Here is a 16,984-nt window from a genome sequence, read left to right on the forward strand (position 1 = left end):
GTTGAGTATAGTCTCCGCGTATCCTTTCCCGCACTTTGGGACATATCTGGGTCTTTTTCCCCAGACTTCTATTTTTTCTTTTTTATTTTATGAAGATAAGATGGGGCAACGCATCCTATTGAAAGGATCTGATTTCCCCAAACCATCAACAGGCGAGCACGTGCGAGTGTCCCTCCACGTATCTTCTCCCGCTACGTGGGACATTATGCCGGAATTAGCCCTGTCCACCCCTAGGTAGTGAAACCATGGGCTTGCACAGAGGCACAAGACTAGTCTGTGCGGCCCCCCCACTGCTCCACCAACGCTGGACGGCGGTGCTGCATGGCTGCGGACGGTCCCTCTCCTCGCCCCTGCAGGGGGGACGGAGCTAGGGTGCCTGCACCGTCCAGAAAATTACCCCATCCCCTCTACCTCATGCGCAGGATCTGTAGCGGAGGTTATCGCAGGTATGGAGGACTTGGGAGGGCCCTGCGGCAGCGTACCGGGAGCTCCATTGTGAAGGCTCCAGGCGGAAGGTGGTGCTCACCTGGTCCAGCATTTCCTTTCCTCCCTCCTACCCCCCCCAGACGGGGGCCGCCAGCGCGGATGTCGGTCCATGGAGCGGCTCAGAGAAGGGCCGGCGGGATCGCCATGTTTGGGGGGCTGCCAGCGTGCAGGTGGGCGGGAAGGGGTAGAAATTTAGCCCGCGGCTTCAGCCGTGACGAAGCCGCGGGTGGAAGTCCCGCCCCCGGCATGATGTCATTTACGGCGCCGTCCCCCGTGGAGGGCGGACGCGAACAAATTGAGCTCCCGGTCTTATTACAGGGTAGGCCGCGACCAGGAGAGGAGAAGGGAGCGCAGGCGAGCGCAGCGGCAGGAGCACGTGGGGACACAGGATCAGGGTAAGTGCAACCCCCCCCCCCGACCCTGGAGCCGCGCTACGTGCGATAAAAGGGGGTTTGTTTCCTCCTTCTCTCAAACCTCTTATAGAAAACAGAGGGGGGTTATTGAGCCTGGCAGCAATATGACCGGAAAAGGGAAATCGCACACGTTCCTTTATGCCGCATGCATTTCCCGTGGGGCCAGTTTTTCCACGAGCGCAGAGTAAAAAAACTATGTGAAACCTGTGACTCCAAACGTGCCCAGGAGCCCTCCCCTGCGACCAAACCCACAATGCTGGTGTGGACCGCAGAGGACAAGACTCGGGATTCCCGCTGTGCAGCGCCCGGAACCCGACGCCTAACAGAACCTCAGTGTCCGTCCTCCACTGCGACCGCGACCAATGTGCCAAGCCCCCCAGAGTGGGCCCTATCACTCTCAGTTCATGCAATTGAGTCCCTTCAGGCCTCAGGTGGGGGCAGGGACAGTGGCTTGCCGGCCTTAGAGGGGACCTCCACCTCACAAAAGCCTCCGGCCTGCAGGGGCCGCTCTCACTCCAGGCAGACCCGAGGGAAACTAATCCACACGGTGTCGCCCAGTCCATCCGGTGCCTTGGCTTCCATAAGTTCTGCTTCTCGCTCCCCGTCACCAGTGGTTGATAGCGAGCAGACCTCAGATTGCGACTCAGACGAGCCCCTTGACCTGGATACTCCAGCGTCACTTGAAACAGGGTATCCGTTTGCTCCGAACCTCTGTAAAAAAAAAAAAAAAAAAAAATGGTTGGAATCCCCGATGGTGGATCCTCCGGTTTCATGCCTAGCCACTAAGACCCTGCTATCCATCCCTAGTGTTTCCTCAATTAAGGATCCCACGGATCGCCTTATAGAGCGCTTAGCTCGCTCAGTATATGAGGAGTCAGGGTCAGCGCTCGCTCCCTCATTCACAGCAACTTGGGTAGCCAAGGCTATGATATCATGGTCAGAAACATTAAATAAGGTTGTGCAGGATCTACCTGTAGAGATTTCGGAGGTCGCAGGTCAGATGGCGATGGCCAGAGACTATGTAATCAATGTGTCTTTGGATGCGGACAATTGCTCGGCACTTGCTGCCCCTAATGCAATTTCTATCAGAAGAGCCCTATGGTGAAGGACATGGCGAGCCGATTCTACTTCTAAGAAGTCCTTGACTTCCCTGCCTTATCAGTGCGGCCACCTATTTGGGGAGAAGTTGGATCAACTTATCTCCGTCTCCACAGGAGGGAAGAGCGGGTTTCTCCCTCAAAAAAAGGTGAAAAACGCTTTTTCATCACCTGTTTTCAGGCACGTTTGGGGCCGTTTTGCAACCCCAGGTCGACTACAGCGGCCAATTCCGCCTCAGGCCGCCCCAACCACGAAAGGGAGCAGCAGGTCTCGTATAGAGCCAACCCATTGGGGAGAATGCATACTCAGCAGCGCAGATCGAGGGGATCCAGATCCCAAAGATCGTCGGCCAAATGACTCGAGGCCTTTGCCAGACGACACCGGCTAGGTGGGCGGCCGCCTACTCTGGTTTCACCACGTCGGGGGTCAATGTCGCTTACGACGTATGGGTAAAGGAATTGGTGGCCTCAGGCTACAAGATAGGATTTGTCAGATATTCTCAGTTTTTTTTCTTTCCCGGATTACTAGGGTAGATACCCAGGCAAGGGCTCTATTGGAAGCCATCCAATCGCTGTTCCAGTGCTGGAACACAAAAGAGCTCAGGGGTTCTATTCCAACCCTTTTTTGCGGTTCCCAAAAAGGATGGGTCTGTCAGGCCTGTTTTGGACCTGAAGCTTCTGAACAAATTCATCAGGATCAGACATTTCCGGATGGAGTCTCTCCGTTCAGTCTTATCAGCCATGGAGCAGTGAGAATACTTGGCCTCAATAGGCATCCAGGACACATTATCTGCATATTCCCATTTTTTTTTCTCCTCATCAGAGGTTTTTACGCTTCACCATCGGCGATCAACATTTCGTAGCGCTATCCTTCAGGCTAGCCACGGTTCCCAGTGTTCCCAAAGGTTATGGCAGTTGTCATGGCCACACTGCATTCTTGAGGCATAGTCGTCTTGCCTTATCTGGACGACCTCTTGGTCAAGGGCCCATCAATACGGGCATGCGAGGAAAAGCTCAACATCACGCTAGATACTCTTGCCTGCTTAGGATGGTTGGCAATGCAAAGAAGTCATCTCTTGTGCCAGCTCAGAGGATCTACTTCCTAGGAATGATCTTCGACACTTGCCGAGGGTTGGTAATTCTCCCTCAGGAAAAGGCGCTAGCTCTGGCAGAGTCCGGACACTTCGCCAACCAGTCCCTCATACCATCCGATCCGGGATGAGGATTCTAGGGAAAATGGAAGCGATACCTGTCGCCCAGTTCCACCTTCGCCCCCTGCAGCACGCCCTCTTGTCAGCCTGGAACAAGAATCCTTTCACGCTCGATCGGCGGTGCCGACTGTCCTCTCAAGTCAGGCAGTCGCTCGGATGGTGGATAGCCAGTTCCCCTCTGGCCCAGTGGAAACCTTTCCCCCCCAGATCATTGGCTGGTAATGACAACCGATGCCAGTCTCCTCAGAGGGGGAGCGGTGTTTCGCCACCACACAACCCAGGAACGGTGGTCGCCACAGGAGGCATGCCTCCCTATCAACTTATTGGGGATATGTGCTATTCGGCTGGCTCTGCAGAAGTCTCATCACTTTTTCTAGCAGGCCGCCCTGTCCGGATTCAATCTGACAATGCCGCGGCGGTGGCTTACATAAATCAAGGGGGCACCACAGCAGAGCAACCATGCGTGAGGTGGGGCTCGTTCTTCAGTGGGCCGAAGCAAACCACTTGGTGATTTCGGCTGTCCACATTCCGGGGCGTAAAAAATTGGGCGGCAGACTTTCTCAGCCGGCAGGGTCTTGCATCCGGAGAGTGGTCTCTACATCCCGAAGTTGTTCAGCAGATTGTCAACTGTGAGGAGCTCTGGATGTGGACCTGATGGCTTCCAGAGTGAATGCCAAGGTGCCCGCATGTCTCAGGCCAGGGACCCGCAGGCATTCGCGGTGGACGCGTTGGTTCTGCCATGGAACCAGTTTCGCCTCCCATATCTACTTCCCCCACTGCCACTACTTCCGAGAGTCATCAAAAAGATCAAGACAGAAGGAGTGCCGGTGATTCTGCTGGCCCCATCGAGCGTGGGACGCAGATCTAATGCAGCTGCTCGCTGACGTTCCTTGGCGCCTGCCAGAGCGCCCAGATCTTTTGTGTCAAGGGCCGATTTTCCACCCGAACTCAGGGACCCTGTGTTTGACGGCATAGCCGTTGAATCTTGGATTCTAACCCAGGCAGGGTTTGGGAGCGACGTGGTCGCTCAATGATTTGCGCCTGGAAGCCTGCTTCAGTACGAATTTACCCCCACACCTGGAAGGTGTTATTTGCTTGGTATGGAGGCCGTGGTGTTTCTCCGCTGAGATTCTCGATCCCCAACATCTTGGCTTTTCTCCAGTCGGGCTTAGAGTCCGGATAGATCAGTCAGTAGAGCATTAGACTCTGGCTTTGCCCCAAGTTCCCTCAGGAGACAGATCGGACTTATCCGTCCTGTTCCAGCGCAGAATTGCTACCAATTTGCAGGTGAAGACTTTATTTCATTCAAGGAGTCTCCCACTTAGTACCTCCCTATAAGGCGCCTATGGACGCCTGGGAACTTAACATGGTCCTACGTGTTCTGCAGGAAGCTCCATTTGAACCGCTTCAGGATATCTTTAAGGTACCTTTCCTGGAAAGTGGTATTCCTAGAGGCCATCACTTCCATCAGGTGGTCTTCAGAGCTGGCGGCCCTATCCTGTCGAGCTCCATTCCTCACTTTCCATAAGGATAAGGTGGTGCTCAGACCAGCCCCTCCTTTTCTGCCAAAAGTCGTGTCCTCTTGTCACATTAATGAAGATGTTTTGCCTTTTTGTCCAGCACCGGTGCACCGTGTGGAAAAGGCTCTTCACACGTTACACCTGGTAAGAGCCCTCCAGAGGTACGTGTCGCGGATGGCACCCTTTCATCAGACGGACACGCTGTTCATGCTCCCCGAAGGGCGCAGGAAGGGACTCGCTGCCTCAAAATAGACCATAGCCAGATGGATTCGTTTGACTATTCAGGAGTCCTATCGCATTAGAGGCACGCCGATTCCAGCAGGGATCAGAGCGCGCACTACCCGGGCAGTGGGGCGCCTCTTGGGCGCTTCGGCACCAGGCTTCAACGGAACAGGTTTGTAAGGCAGCAACTTGGTCCAGCCTGTACACATTTGCCAAATATTATAATATCCATGCTCAGGCCTCGGTGGATGCGAGCCTGGGTAGAAGGATTCTCCAAGCAGCGGTGGCGCACCTTTTAAACAAGAGGTGCATGTAGCTTGGATCGGTGAGTCAATCTCCCACCCAGGGACTGCTTTAGGACGTCCCACAGTATCTGTGTCCCCCAATAAGGAGAAGGAGTCTTCTCCGAGACGCTCATTGGGGGGACACAGCACCCACCTTATTAGCCAGTTGGCTCTGTTTTTGTTTAGTTAATACGCATTTATTTATGTGATATAAGGGTGGTCCTTTTCTGGACATGTACCTGTATTAAGGCTGATTTTGTTGTCCTACTGCTTTGGCACCAAACTGATTTCCGCCCGCAATAGGGGCGAGGGTGTATACGACGGAGGAGGAGCTAACCTTTTTTTCACTTAGTGTCAGCCTCCTAGCGGCAGAAGCATACACCCACTGTATCGGTGTCCCCCAATGAGTGTCTCAGAGAAAAGGATTTTACGGTGAGTTATCACAAAAATCCATGTTTCTCCACCATCTGAGATGTGGGCAAAAAAAATTGCTCCAATGTACAGATCATGGTGTTTGGCAAAATAACAGAAATCACTTTGAGGGGAATCTGGCAGGTTTTTAACTCATCTGAGAACAGCATAATGTAGACAAAGCGACTCTGAATCCAGCGATGTAACGCTTAGTTTATTGGGTGCAGCGGTACCACCACAGAGTTTAGATTTAGGCTGTGTACACACGATGCAGATCCGCAGCAGATTTTACCGCTCAGAAACGTTGCATATCCCCATTGTGATGTACAGTAGCCTTAAAATCAATGAAAAAAAACAAAACCGCTGTGCAGACGCTGCGGATTTTTCCGCGGTAAAAAATCCGCAGCATGTTACTTCTTTTGTGCGGTTTTCCACCTCCCCTGTGTCCAAATCCGCAGGGGAGAATCCGCAGTGGAAGACCGCACAAAAACTGCAAGAAATCCGCAGGAAAAATGTAGGTCATTTGACCTGCGGATTTCTTCCATTCTGCGCGGGAAAAATCCGCAGGGCTAAAAAGACCGTCTGCACTCAGCCTTAGCCTGATTCGGAGCTGAGAAAGTTTCCCCTATCCGCAATAGGCTCTCTAGATACAATGTCAATTGATAGTGAGCTGCTTGTCAGTCGGACCAGTGCTCTGGCTAGCTAGTCACAGCAATGATTGTCCTACTGATAAAACCTTAACTGTAAGTAAACAGTACACAGCCTGATTTGTGACACATCATTGAATTCTGTGTTAACCCCTACCTCATGCTATCCCCAGATTACATAGTAAAAACTTACTGATTCCCTTTTATTGCCGTATTGCTGGATAATTGTGTGGCCATTAGCAGTGTGTTCTTATTTTTACCTGCTGTCCTTTGTAAATTGCGCATAAATCGGGCACATCGGTGTGTTTTGAGTTGTTACATGTGAAGAGCCTATAGTTATGGAAAGAGGCTGATTCTAAGCCCTGAAGCTGTGCGCGCTATTAATGCTGCAGTTTGCAGGTACCTAGTGTTGCTGTATTTCTCCCCTGAGACTTTTTTACCTTCATCCCATTCTTATAAAGTTAAGGTTTTTTTTCACGAGTGTTTCAATTTTGCAGCTGTTCCTGGTGCACTAAGCCCATTAGGAATACCGAATGCCGCTGCTGCGGCCGCCGCTGCTGCTGCGGGCCGTGTTAGTATGCACGGCGTTACAACGGCTGGCAACACTGTTCTTCTTGTAAGCAATCTGAACGAAGAGGTCAGTGACACAAATTCACAACAAATACATGTTAAAGAAACATTACTTTTTGTACAGTCAATTGTTTTGTTAATTTTTTATCTGCAACAAGTTTAACATGGGTGCATGTTATCAATGTACTATGTGGTTTTATTTTACACATGTGAAGTGACGTTTATTGTGAAGAGATCACCATGATAATCATGGTCATGCTATAACCTCTCCTGCTTAAGTCTCCATTCATTGTAATGCACATTGTATGAGTTATCATGCTCCTGATTTTTGTTGTTAATGAGCTTCCTTTATTGTATGCTTCATACTTGCCGTGTTTGTTTATTTCCACAATTCTCAATTTTGTATCGACTGCTCTAATACATTTTTCTTTCAAGGTTCTTCCAAAGATTTTGATGATGTGCCCTTCCTGTCTTAGTAATCTTATTCTTTCCAGTATCTGGCCGTACTCTCACCTTCTGTGTTGCTGTATCTGTCTCTGAGACCTGTCTCTCCTCTCCTAGTGCTGCCATATTTGCGCTATCCTTCATTTTCTGTCTGGATGCTGAGTATACTGAAATTTGGGAAGTTTTGGGAGCGTGAATTTCCCGCCGGCCGCTTTCTCATGTTCTGTTTTATGTATTGCCATGTGAAGGTGAGCAGATTGCCGCTCTCCAAGAGTTGGTCTAGGAGTTTTCGATCCTAGAGAGCAGCAAGCTGATTCATTCCTGTGCGTCTGTTCATCTCTCTGCTAAGGCTAGTCAATGTGTGCATTGTAGGTCTCATCATTTCACATGTCTCAATAATTAGTCGGCCGTCCACTTTGATGCATCCTACTCCTCTCAATGCTAGCCATGCCTTATGCAGTGAGATGTAAGCCCACAATTTCTACTGCATGCCTTCCCATGTCAATACAGATTAGTATTGTGATTTTCTAATTTATGAATGTGACTTTTTTTTTTTTTTCTTGGATGTCAACATTTTTAGTTTTTATTTCTTGTACAGTACATAAGCCAACCATTATTCTGACCAAACTCCTGCATTTCCTTTGTACTGACCTTTATTTTATTTTCTCCCCACTTCTTTTTTTTATTTTGTTCTGCAACATCTCCCAACCCATCCCTCCCTCCCTTCCCCTTTGCATCCTTATCCTCCTCGTGTGTGACGTTCTTCCTATTAATGTTTTCCAATTACTGCTGTCAAACTTTCCCCATCTTGTATGTCTATCTTCACCCTCCCCACCCTCCCTCTCTCCTCCCCACCCTCCCTCTCTCCTCCCCACCCTCCCTCTCTCCTCCCCACCCTCCCTCTCTCCTCCCCACCTCCCTATGTTCATGCTTCTTTGCTTGAACAATTTGTTCCTCGGACCAACTTGCCCCAATTAACTGCCTTGAACCATGATCCATGACCACCTTCACCATTCTGCGGGATCCACCCTTCGTTATGGATGATCTGTTCATCTCCGCTCTACCTCGACTCTTCTCTCTTCTTGTCTTACGCTGCTTGCTCTTCTCTCCTTCTAAAGATGGTTTCGCCCCAAAGTCTGTTTACCCTCTTCGGTATGTTGTTAGCACTATACTTTTATTATTAATTTCATTTTTATTTCACTTTATTTTTTTTTATTTGTAGCTAGCACTTTGGTGTAATTTTTGAATAGTAATTTGATTTTATTCTTTTTTGATTTTTTTTTTTTTGTTTTGTTTTGTTTTGTTTTTATATTTTTTTTTTTTCTCTTATCATTGGTTTCTTCTTTTTTAAATTCACCATAGTCACAATTGTTTTAATGCATGTGCATTTATTTTGCATGGTCTTTTAATTTATCATTCACATAGCTTTGAGGGTATATCAAATATATTCTTATCCGAAATTCACTGTTCAAGATCTTCTTTCATTCTTGTGTATGTGAGGCCTGGTTGAATGGTACTTTTTTGATGTCTGGTTGTTTCATTTGACCTTTCAAATCTAGTGTTGCTAACCAAACTCATATTTTGCTAATAAGACTTTTTTTTTTTTTTTGTTTTTTTTTTTTCTCTCGCATTCAATAAAAGGTGTTTATGGAGACGTGCAGCGCGTGAAGATTTTATACAATAAGAAAGACAGCGCTCTCATACAAATGGCTGATGGCAACCAGTCACAACTGGGTAAGAGGTGTCTTAATGCATTAAGCACTTCAAAAAGTGCCATAAGCAAAATACTGTATCAGGTTTTGTTTTGTTTTTTTCCCTTCTAAAAGAAAACCTGTTATCTTGAATCTGAGGGGACATTTTATTTTTCTCCAGTAGTGAAATATAAGGTAAAAAGAAAAGGTCAAATAAAAGTGTTTATGCCAGAGATGTGTAAACCCAGTAGAGTTTTACAGCCGTGTGAAATCCTGAAGAAATTTAGTTGGTTCTTCTGACTTAACAATTTTACTAAATAACGTATTTTTTTGGACTATAAGACGCACTTTTTTTGCCTAAAATTTTTTTGGGGAAAATGGGGGTGCGTCTTATAGTCGGAATATACACAGATACTGTAGCGGTGGTCCCGGTCTGACTTTGCAGGGCGGTGCAGCGTCCTTTCCCAGTGTGGTGTGGCGGTGGTGCTCCTCTGTGGGACAAGATCTCTGAGCATCTGCTGCCCCTGGCAGATGTTTTCCCAGAAGCCACCGCATCACAGCACTGGATCTGCGGGGGCCTCTGGGCTTTCACGAAATGCCAGCGGAGCCCCGCCGCACCAGCCTGGGATGGGATTTCCCAGAGGCCAACAAACAAGCCGTGACCACTCCTCCACATGTGCCGATTCCCCCTCCCTGGTAAGCTGAATTTGGACTGTAAGACGGCCCCCATTTGATAGAGAGATTATATATAATATATATCTCTATTATAATTTTCTTTACTTTTTTTTTTTTTTTTTTTTTTTTTTCCCTACTCGCCTTCTGAAAATCCAGTGTGTGTCTTATAGTCCCAAAAATACGGTAAATCTGTTCCACATGTGACTCTTATTAGAAATGTTCAGTAAGTTCCTCTGTTCTGGAAATCTATGAATGATTTGATACCTGGGTGTTACAAACTGGTGACTTGTTCATAGTCTTGCACGATCTAATTAGTGCTGGGACTGTTGACTAGGGGAATGGTAACACCCAGTTATTTTAATTTTATACAGATCCAGGTAGAATAACTGAGGAATGTGCAATGCAAGGCATAACTCCTTACTGCCATTGGATGGTATAGAACAACACGTGATCGGGGTTCATTGGCATAACAACCAGAGGTCTCCTTGAGACCTAAAAAAAAGGACTAAGGGTGTGTGCACATGTTGCGGAATCTGCTGTGGATTTTTCCATGCAGACTTGTCTAAATCTGCAGGTAAACCCACTATCTGCGGATTATCCTGCGGTTTTGCCCTGCAGTTTGACACCTGTCATGGACAGGTGCCAAACCGCTGCGGAATCCGCACAAAGTGACCTGCTGCAGATTTAAATCCGCAGGAAAAAACGCAACGTGTGCACTGCGTTTTTCATTTTACATTGACTAAAATGGTACTGTAGAACGCAGCAGAAACTGCTGCTGATCCGCAGGGCCGGATCTGCAGCAGATTCCGCAACGTGTGCACACACCCTAAGTTAGACAAAAACAACCAGCACACAGGCAAAAGATGATTACCTGCCCAGGCCACAGAAAAAATGCATTAACAAGGTGCAGCGGACCTAATGAGATGGCACAGGTGCAAAAATACCTGATGAGGCAGCCAGCCTACAATCAGGAAATGGCCGCTTGGTATAATAATGCACCAAATTTTTTCACCTGTGCCATCTCATTGGGGTCCGCTGCACCTTGTTAGTGCATTTGTTCTGTGGCCTGGGCAAGTAAGCATCTTTTGCCTGTGTGCTGGTTGTTTTTGTCTCCTTGCGACCTCTATGGTTGTTGATGTCGGATTGCTATGAGTGCCACCCTGTGGTCGGCGGTCATAACAATGCAGTAATTCTGCTACATGAGGACGATCTGAGACTTTTTGTAGCAGAGCCAATCGAGCTATGGCAGCTTCTAGCCTCCCATGGAGACTATTGAAGCATGGCAAAAGTTAAAGATAAATGTTTTTAAAAAGTTCAAATCACCCCCCTTTCACCCCATTCAAAATAAAACAATAAAAAATCAAACATGCACATTTTGCATCGCTGCGTTCAGAATCGCTTGATCTATCAATTAAAAAAAAGATTAACCTGATCGCTAAACGGCGTAGCGAGAAAATCGAAACGCCAGAATTAAGTTTTTTTTGGTCGCTGCGACATTGCATTGAAATGCAATAACGGGCGATCAAAAGATCGTATCTGCACAAAGGTGGAATCATTAAAAACATCAGCTCGGCACGCAAAAACTAAACCCCCACCCAACCCGAGATCACGAAAAATGGAGATGTTATGGGTATCTGAAAATGGCGCAACTTTTTTTTATTTTTTGTTTTTAAAGCAAACTTTGGAATTTTTTCCTCCTACTTAGATAAAAAAGAGCCTAGACATCTTTAGTGTTAATGAACTCGTAATGACCAGGAGAATCATAACGGCAGGTCAGTTTTAGCATTTAGTGAACCTAGTAAAAAAGCCAAACAAAAAGTGCGGGATTAAATTTTTTTTGCAGTTTCATTGCACTTGGAATTTTTCCCGTTTTCGAGTACACGACATGGTAAAACCAACGATGTCGTTCAAAAGTACAATTCGTCCCGCAAAAAAAAATAAGCCCTCACATGGCCATATTGACGGGAAAAATAAAAAAAAGTTATGGCTCTGGAAAGAAGGGGAGCGAAAAACGAAAACGCAGAACCGTAAAAAGCTCCGGTCATGAAGGGTTTAAAGATACTCCAGAATTGTCTTCTGGGGATTACATGTATCTACTGAATAGCACAGCTCCTTTAATTCAACAATTCCTGACACAGTAGCATACGTTTTAGCATTATGCTCAAGTTATTTAGTATAATTTGATCGATCCTGACCATTTAGTTTGAATCAAGGCTCATCTAATGTTTGTACACACGTCATTCAAAGTGCAGTCTAATTGCGAAAAAATATGCAACTCTGCCAAATGTTTTTTTTTTTTTTTTTAGAAATTTGTTCTTGGGGTGTACGTTGTGTGGTTAAAAAAATGGCCTAGCACAGTACAATTTTAGAGTTACCCAACATGTTAATGTATTAGCCCCCTCCCCCTTGAAAGAATTGTAAATAAAACAAATGAATCCATTTTCTGAGACCCATAACAGTTTCATTATTTGGTTGATAGACTTGTGCAAGGGCTTATTTTTTGTGAGGCAAGACATTTTAATTGATGCCATTTTGGGATAGGTATGACATTTTGATCACACTTTCAGCCCTTTTTTTTTTTTTTTTTTTTTTTTTTTTGTGGTATTGTAGCGACCCCATGCTGTTGCACATCTAATGCCACTGCCAGTTTCACAGCAGTATTTCACAGATTAAAGAGCCTGTCACAGTAAGCGATATCGCTATAACGTCACACAGGTTTTGTGACGTTATAGCGATATTGCTAGCGATATCGCTATGTCTGATACTTGCCTCCGACCCGCTGATTATCGTTGATCGCGCGAGAACGTCCTGGACCGTTTCTCGTCAGCTTCCTGCTGGGCTTCCTGTGGAGAGACGAGCGTGGACGCGGGCGGGAGGACGTCTTGTTCGCCTAGTGTGACAGGTAAGTAGCGACCCCCGACCCCTGCGCTGTCGCTGGTGAGATCTGCCTGTGTGGCAGCTCACTAGCGACCACTTAGTGATGTACCAGCGATCCTGACCGCATCATATCGCTGGTCGGGATCGCTGGTGCATCGCTAAGTGTGACAGTACCTTAAGAGTTTCGGGCGGCACTCCAACAACCGCTGTTCCAGGCCGGTCCGAGCTGTAATACACGGCCTTTATCTTATCACTGTGAACCTGCTCCTTACACCTGCTTACCAACTTGTGCCGTACATGTAATAGCCCCACTATAGTCTGAGGGGTACGTTTTCTCTGGAGTGACATGTCACTCTCCATACGGAAAAGTCTAACCGCTTAGATCAGTGTTGGCCTCTTCCCTAGCCAAATCAGCTCTCATACTCTGCACTGATGAGGGGCAATACCCCAAAACACTGTCTGCAAATTGAGATTCTGAGTTTGCTTTTTTGCAAAGGCTCGTTAAAGGGTAGATATTGACTTTTAGGATCACTGCTTCTAATAGGTGATGCTATAGAGTTCAATTTTCTTCCTCTCTGAAGAGATAATTGGCATATTTAGCCCCACTATATAAATTTCATAAATCTTTACTTGTGTCCCATACCCCCCTGTACACATGGCTGAGGGCGAAGGAGCATCATCGGTCCAGGAGACTATCTTGCCAGTCTTCTGTCATAGTATCTCGCAACCGCTGCAGCCGATCAGCCTTCACACTGCCATCTGAGCAGAAGAAACTGTTCTTCCACTTCGATGGAATTGTGCATGTTGCAGCCAGTTAGTGGTCACGTGACAATGTCAGGAGATCTGTGGAAGACCGACATGGCTAGGAGAGATGCCGGCATGCCAGCTAATTATAGGTTTTTCTAAATTAGTATAGTGGGGCTAATAATGAGGGGCTGTCCAGTAGTGCTCATTTAAAGAGCTTAAATGCTTTTGATTTATGCCTGTTTCTACAGGATCAGGAGGTCCTTATTTTTGCCGTATGTGCATCAATCGGAGAGCGACATCAGAGAAAGCATCTGTTTAACGAGTGCAGCTTGTAGTGTGAATACACCCTACAGGCTAAATTAAGCATTGCCTGGGGCTAGTCATGTACATCAGGGTTCCCCAACTTCAGTCCTCAAGGTCCACCAACAGATCATGTTTTCAGGATTTCCTTAGTATTGCTCAGGAGATAATTGCTTCACCTGTGCAATACAAAGGAAATCCTGAAAACATGATCTCTTAGTGGGCCTTGAGGACTGGAGTTGGGGGGGACCCTTGTGTACATGACCTGTAGGTCTTCAGGTTGAATTAACATTTGTGAATCATGAACAATTGTCATGGAAATGACGTAGAGCTGTATATGCCACCGTAACTCACATGGCAAACCAATGAAAATCGTGACCACAATGGTGGCAGAAATGATGAGTAGGTCCATTTCAGTAACTTTACTTTGGGTTTTGTGACGTTTGCTTACGATTTGATTTTGAACCATGGTCCCACTTTAGTTACGCTATGGGGTATTTCATTTAGCACAGTGCTTGGCTTAAGCGGCAGATTTCTTTTCATGCAGGATATGCTTTAATGCTTGTATTTCTTCCTCAGCAATGAGTCATCTTAATGGACAGAAGATGTACGGAAAGATTATCAGGGTTACATTATCCAAACATCAAACAGTACAGCTACCTCGAGAAGGGCTTGATGATCAAGGGCTAACTAAAGATTTTGGCAACTCTCCTCTTCATCGTTTCAAGAAGCCCGGCTCTAAAAATTTTCAGAATATCTTCCCACCATCGGCAACTCTTCACTTATCAAACATTCCGTAAGTAACGTGTGCCCTGATCATTGCACATTTCCCACTCTGGGACAGCTTATCATGGGAAGAACAAGGTGGAAGATGAAATTGGAAAGTTTAAAAAAGCCTTCATTGTGCTTTTTTTTTTTTTTTATTTTTTTTTTTTATTTTGTTCTTTAGGCAAACCATTACTGAAGATGACTTGCGCACGCTGTTTACCAACACAGGAGGGACCGTCAAAGCGTTCAAATTTTTCCAGTAAGTTATAATGTAATTTATATAGAGAAAATAGAAGACCTGAGTCTAAAATATGTATGTATATATTTTTCACTACAAGATAACTGCGTAATTTAGACTGTATAGGTCTTTAAAGAATAACATATTGCTATTTATGTTTTTTCTTCCTTCTGATCTTTCTTTTTAGGGACCATAAAATGGCTCTCCTCCAGATGTCTACTGTGGAAGAAGCTATACAGGCCTTGATTGACCTCCACAACTACAACATCAGTGATAATCACCATTTGAGAGTTTCATTCTCCAAGTCAACCATTTAAAAGATGGGGGAGGAGGGTGGACAAAACAAAACAAAACAAAAAAAAAACGGAGCGTCTGGTTTATTTGCGTTGTTCAATGTATTGTCGCCAATAGACTGTTCAGAGAAGTGGGGACCCCCGAGCCTTTTGTTCTTCACTCTGTTATCATTCCTTGGTTCATTTCGAAATTCATTTTTAAATGCAGTTAACATTTAGCTGCAGGGTTGTACAAGGGGTGACTAGGGAAAGCCATTTGTGTTTAAGTTTCCATTTCAGCTTTTACTTGTTTTGTTTTTTTTTTTTTTTCTTTATCCATGGACATGTGCCTTATGAAAATGTGTATTGTTTTCTTAAGTGTTACCATTTTAGTATATCATCATGGGCACATTGTTACATGTGTACAAATGCATTATGCACTAGTTGATGTGTAAAAAGGTTAAGCCTTGGTTCTTCTACCGAGAACCATTCCCATTTATTTTTATTCTTCCCACTCCGTTTCACTTAATTCCCTTGTCACATGTTCTAAAGCTTTTTTTTTTTTTTTTTTGCCACCTGCCTAAACTCTCAATCCGGATCCCCCCCCCAAAGAAAATCTTGTTGATTCTTAACCTTTTTGTACACTGTTGTGAGACGCATCATCTAAATGTGAGCACTAAAGTAATGTCTTGTTTGTGGCTGAAAATTTTCTGTAGTTTTTGAAGTTGATATGACTGATGTGCATTTAACTATATATTGCCATCTGTTTGTAATTCTACTTGGATATAGTTGTGGATTTCTGAGCATGTGCAGACTGGTCAAGCAATTTCAGAAACAGGTGCATGTATTTCTACTATGGCAGGGAGAGCCTTTTGACAAAAGAGAATAGTGACAGTTTTTGATAACTGACAACCAGGTGGGACCAAAGTTTATGTGCCTTTAGTCTTAATTTTTTTTTCTTGCATTGTAATATTGTTTTAATAAAAAGGAGAACTTCAGAAATATTTTGTATTTTAGAAACAGACCTGACTTATAGACATGGCTCAGAATCTACAAGCTGCAATCAAGAAAGCAGCTCCTTTTTATTTCACAGAGCTGTTAACTTGATTCTCTTCTGGACAAGTACATTTTTAAAGTGATGTATTTTGTTAAAAACCATAGATTCTGTTTATGTAGGGGGAAAAATGGTCATGTATATTTTTTATTAGTTGAGTTTTTACATCTTTTAGAAATGTAAAATTCAGCCTAGTTTTGGTTGCGGCACAATTAAAAATTTAATTTTCTAACAAAGTTGGAAGGTTTGACGGTGGTTTTGATTTCATCTTGTGTGTATTCTGCTTACCTCTGTAGCATGCTCAATAAACACTTCTGTAGCTCTGTATTCTCTCTTCTGTCTCTCTCGCTGCCTCTTCTTTCCTCAGCTCTGTTTCTTTCTACTATGCTTCTAAATTCACACTTCTCTACCAGGTGACAAATGCTTACCTTTTACCTTAACTTAATTGCCCTAACGTTCTGAAAACCAAGCAGTCCATGCTAATTTCCTACCTGTTTTAAAATGGAGTACTTTTATGGACTTGCCATTGGATTGTCTGTCTGATTTTGGGGGTATAATTGCCTCACTATAAGGGCTCGCTCACACTGGCAAGGGCAAGTAGCCAGAGTATAACTCTGACGAGTGTATCCGATGGCTTATCGGATAGCATTTGCTCCATCGTTATACTATTGAGCAGGTCTGACTAGCGTTTAGTTTCTCATGCTGAGTCAACATGAGAAGAAAAAAAATGTATGCATGCGGCAATTGACTGCGTATATCAAACGGCATGCACCCATACAAGTCTACGGGTGCATGCAAAACATTGGACTGCACTAGAATGTCATCCCAGTGCAGTCCGATATACGCCGAATCACAGAATGGAGGCATTAAGTTCATCTTCTCCGCACCTGTGATCCATGTTTCACATGCAAGAGAATTGGATCACAGTAAAACCCACACTCTGCTCGCGCTTGCAGCAGAGTTTGAACCAGGGGTTATTTGCAGATGGCATCTGATTCTCTTGTATGAGAGAATCATTGGATGCTATACACTAGTCTGAGCGAGCCCTAAAGCTCCC

At 45.4% G+C, this 16,984-nt stretch overlaps 1 protein-coding gene across 1 annotated transcript in view; it reads left to right on the forward strand.

The window, feature by feature from the left end:
- PTBP2 (polypyrimidine tract binding protein 2) overlaps positions 1-16,254 on the forward strand; it is a 76,079-nt gene extending 59,825 nt beyond the window's left edge. The window contains exons 9-14 of the mRNA XM_073571400.1: positions 6,789-6,928; positions 8,424-8,457; positions 8,947-9,039; positions 14,175-14,391; positions 14,545-14,622; positions 14,789-16,254. Coding sequence (XP_073427501.1) covers positions 6,789-6,928; positions 8,424-8,457; positions 8,947-9,039; positions 14,175-14,391; positions 14,545-14,622; positions 14,789-14,918 — 692 coding nt within the window. The 3' untranslated portion in view covers positions 14,919-16,254. The remainder of the gene's footprint in view (positions 1-6,788; positions 6,929-8,423; positions 8,458-8,946; positions 9,040-14,174; positions 14,392-14,544; positions 14,623-14,788) is intronic.
- The last annotated feature ends 730 nt before the right edge of the window (positions 16,255-16,984 follow it).

This window comes from Dendrobates tinctorius, unplaced genomic scaffold (genome assembly GCF_039654945.1).
Source record: "Dendrobates tinctorius isolate UK_male_01 unplaced genomic scaffold, ASM3965494v1 ptg000029l, whole genome shotgun sequence".
Lineage (NCBI taxonomy): Eukaryota > Metazoa > Chordata > Amphibia > Anura > Dendrobatidae > Dendrobates > Dendrobates tinctorius.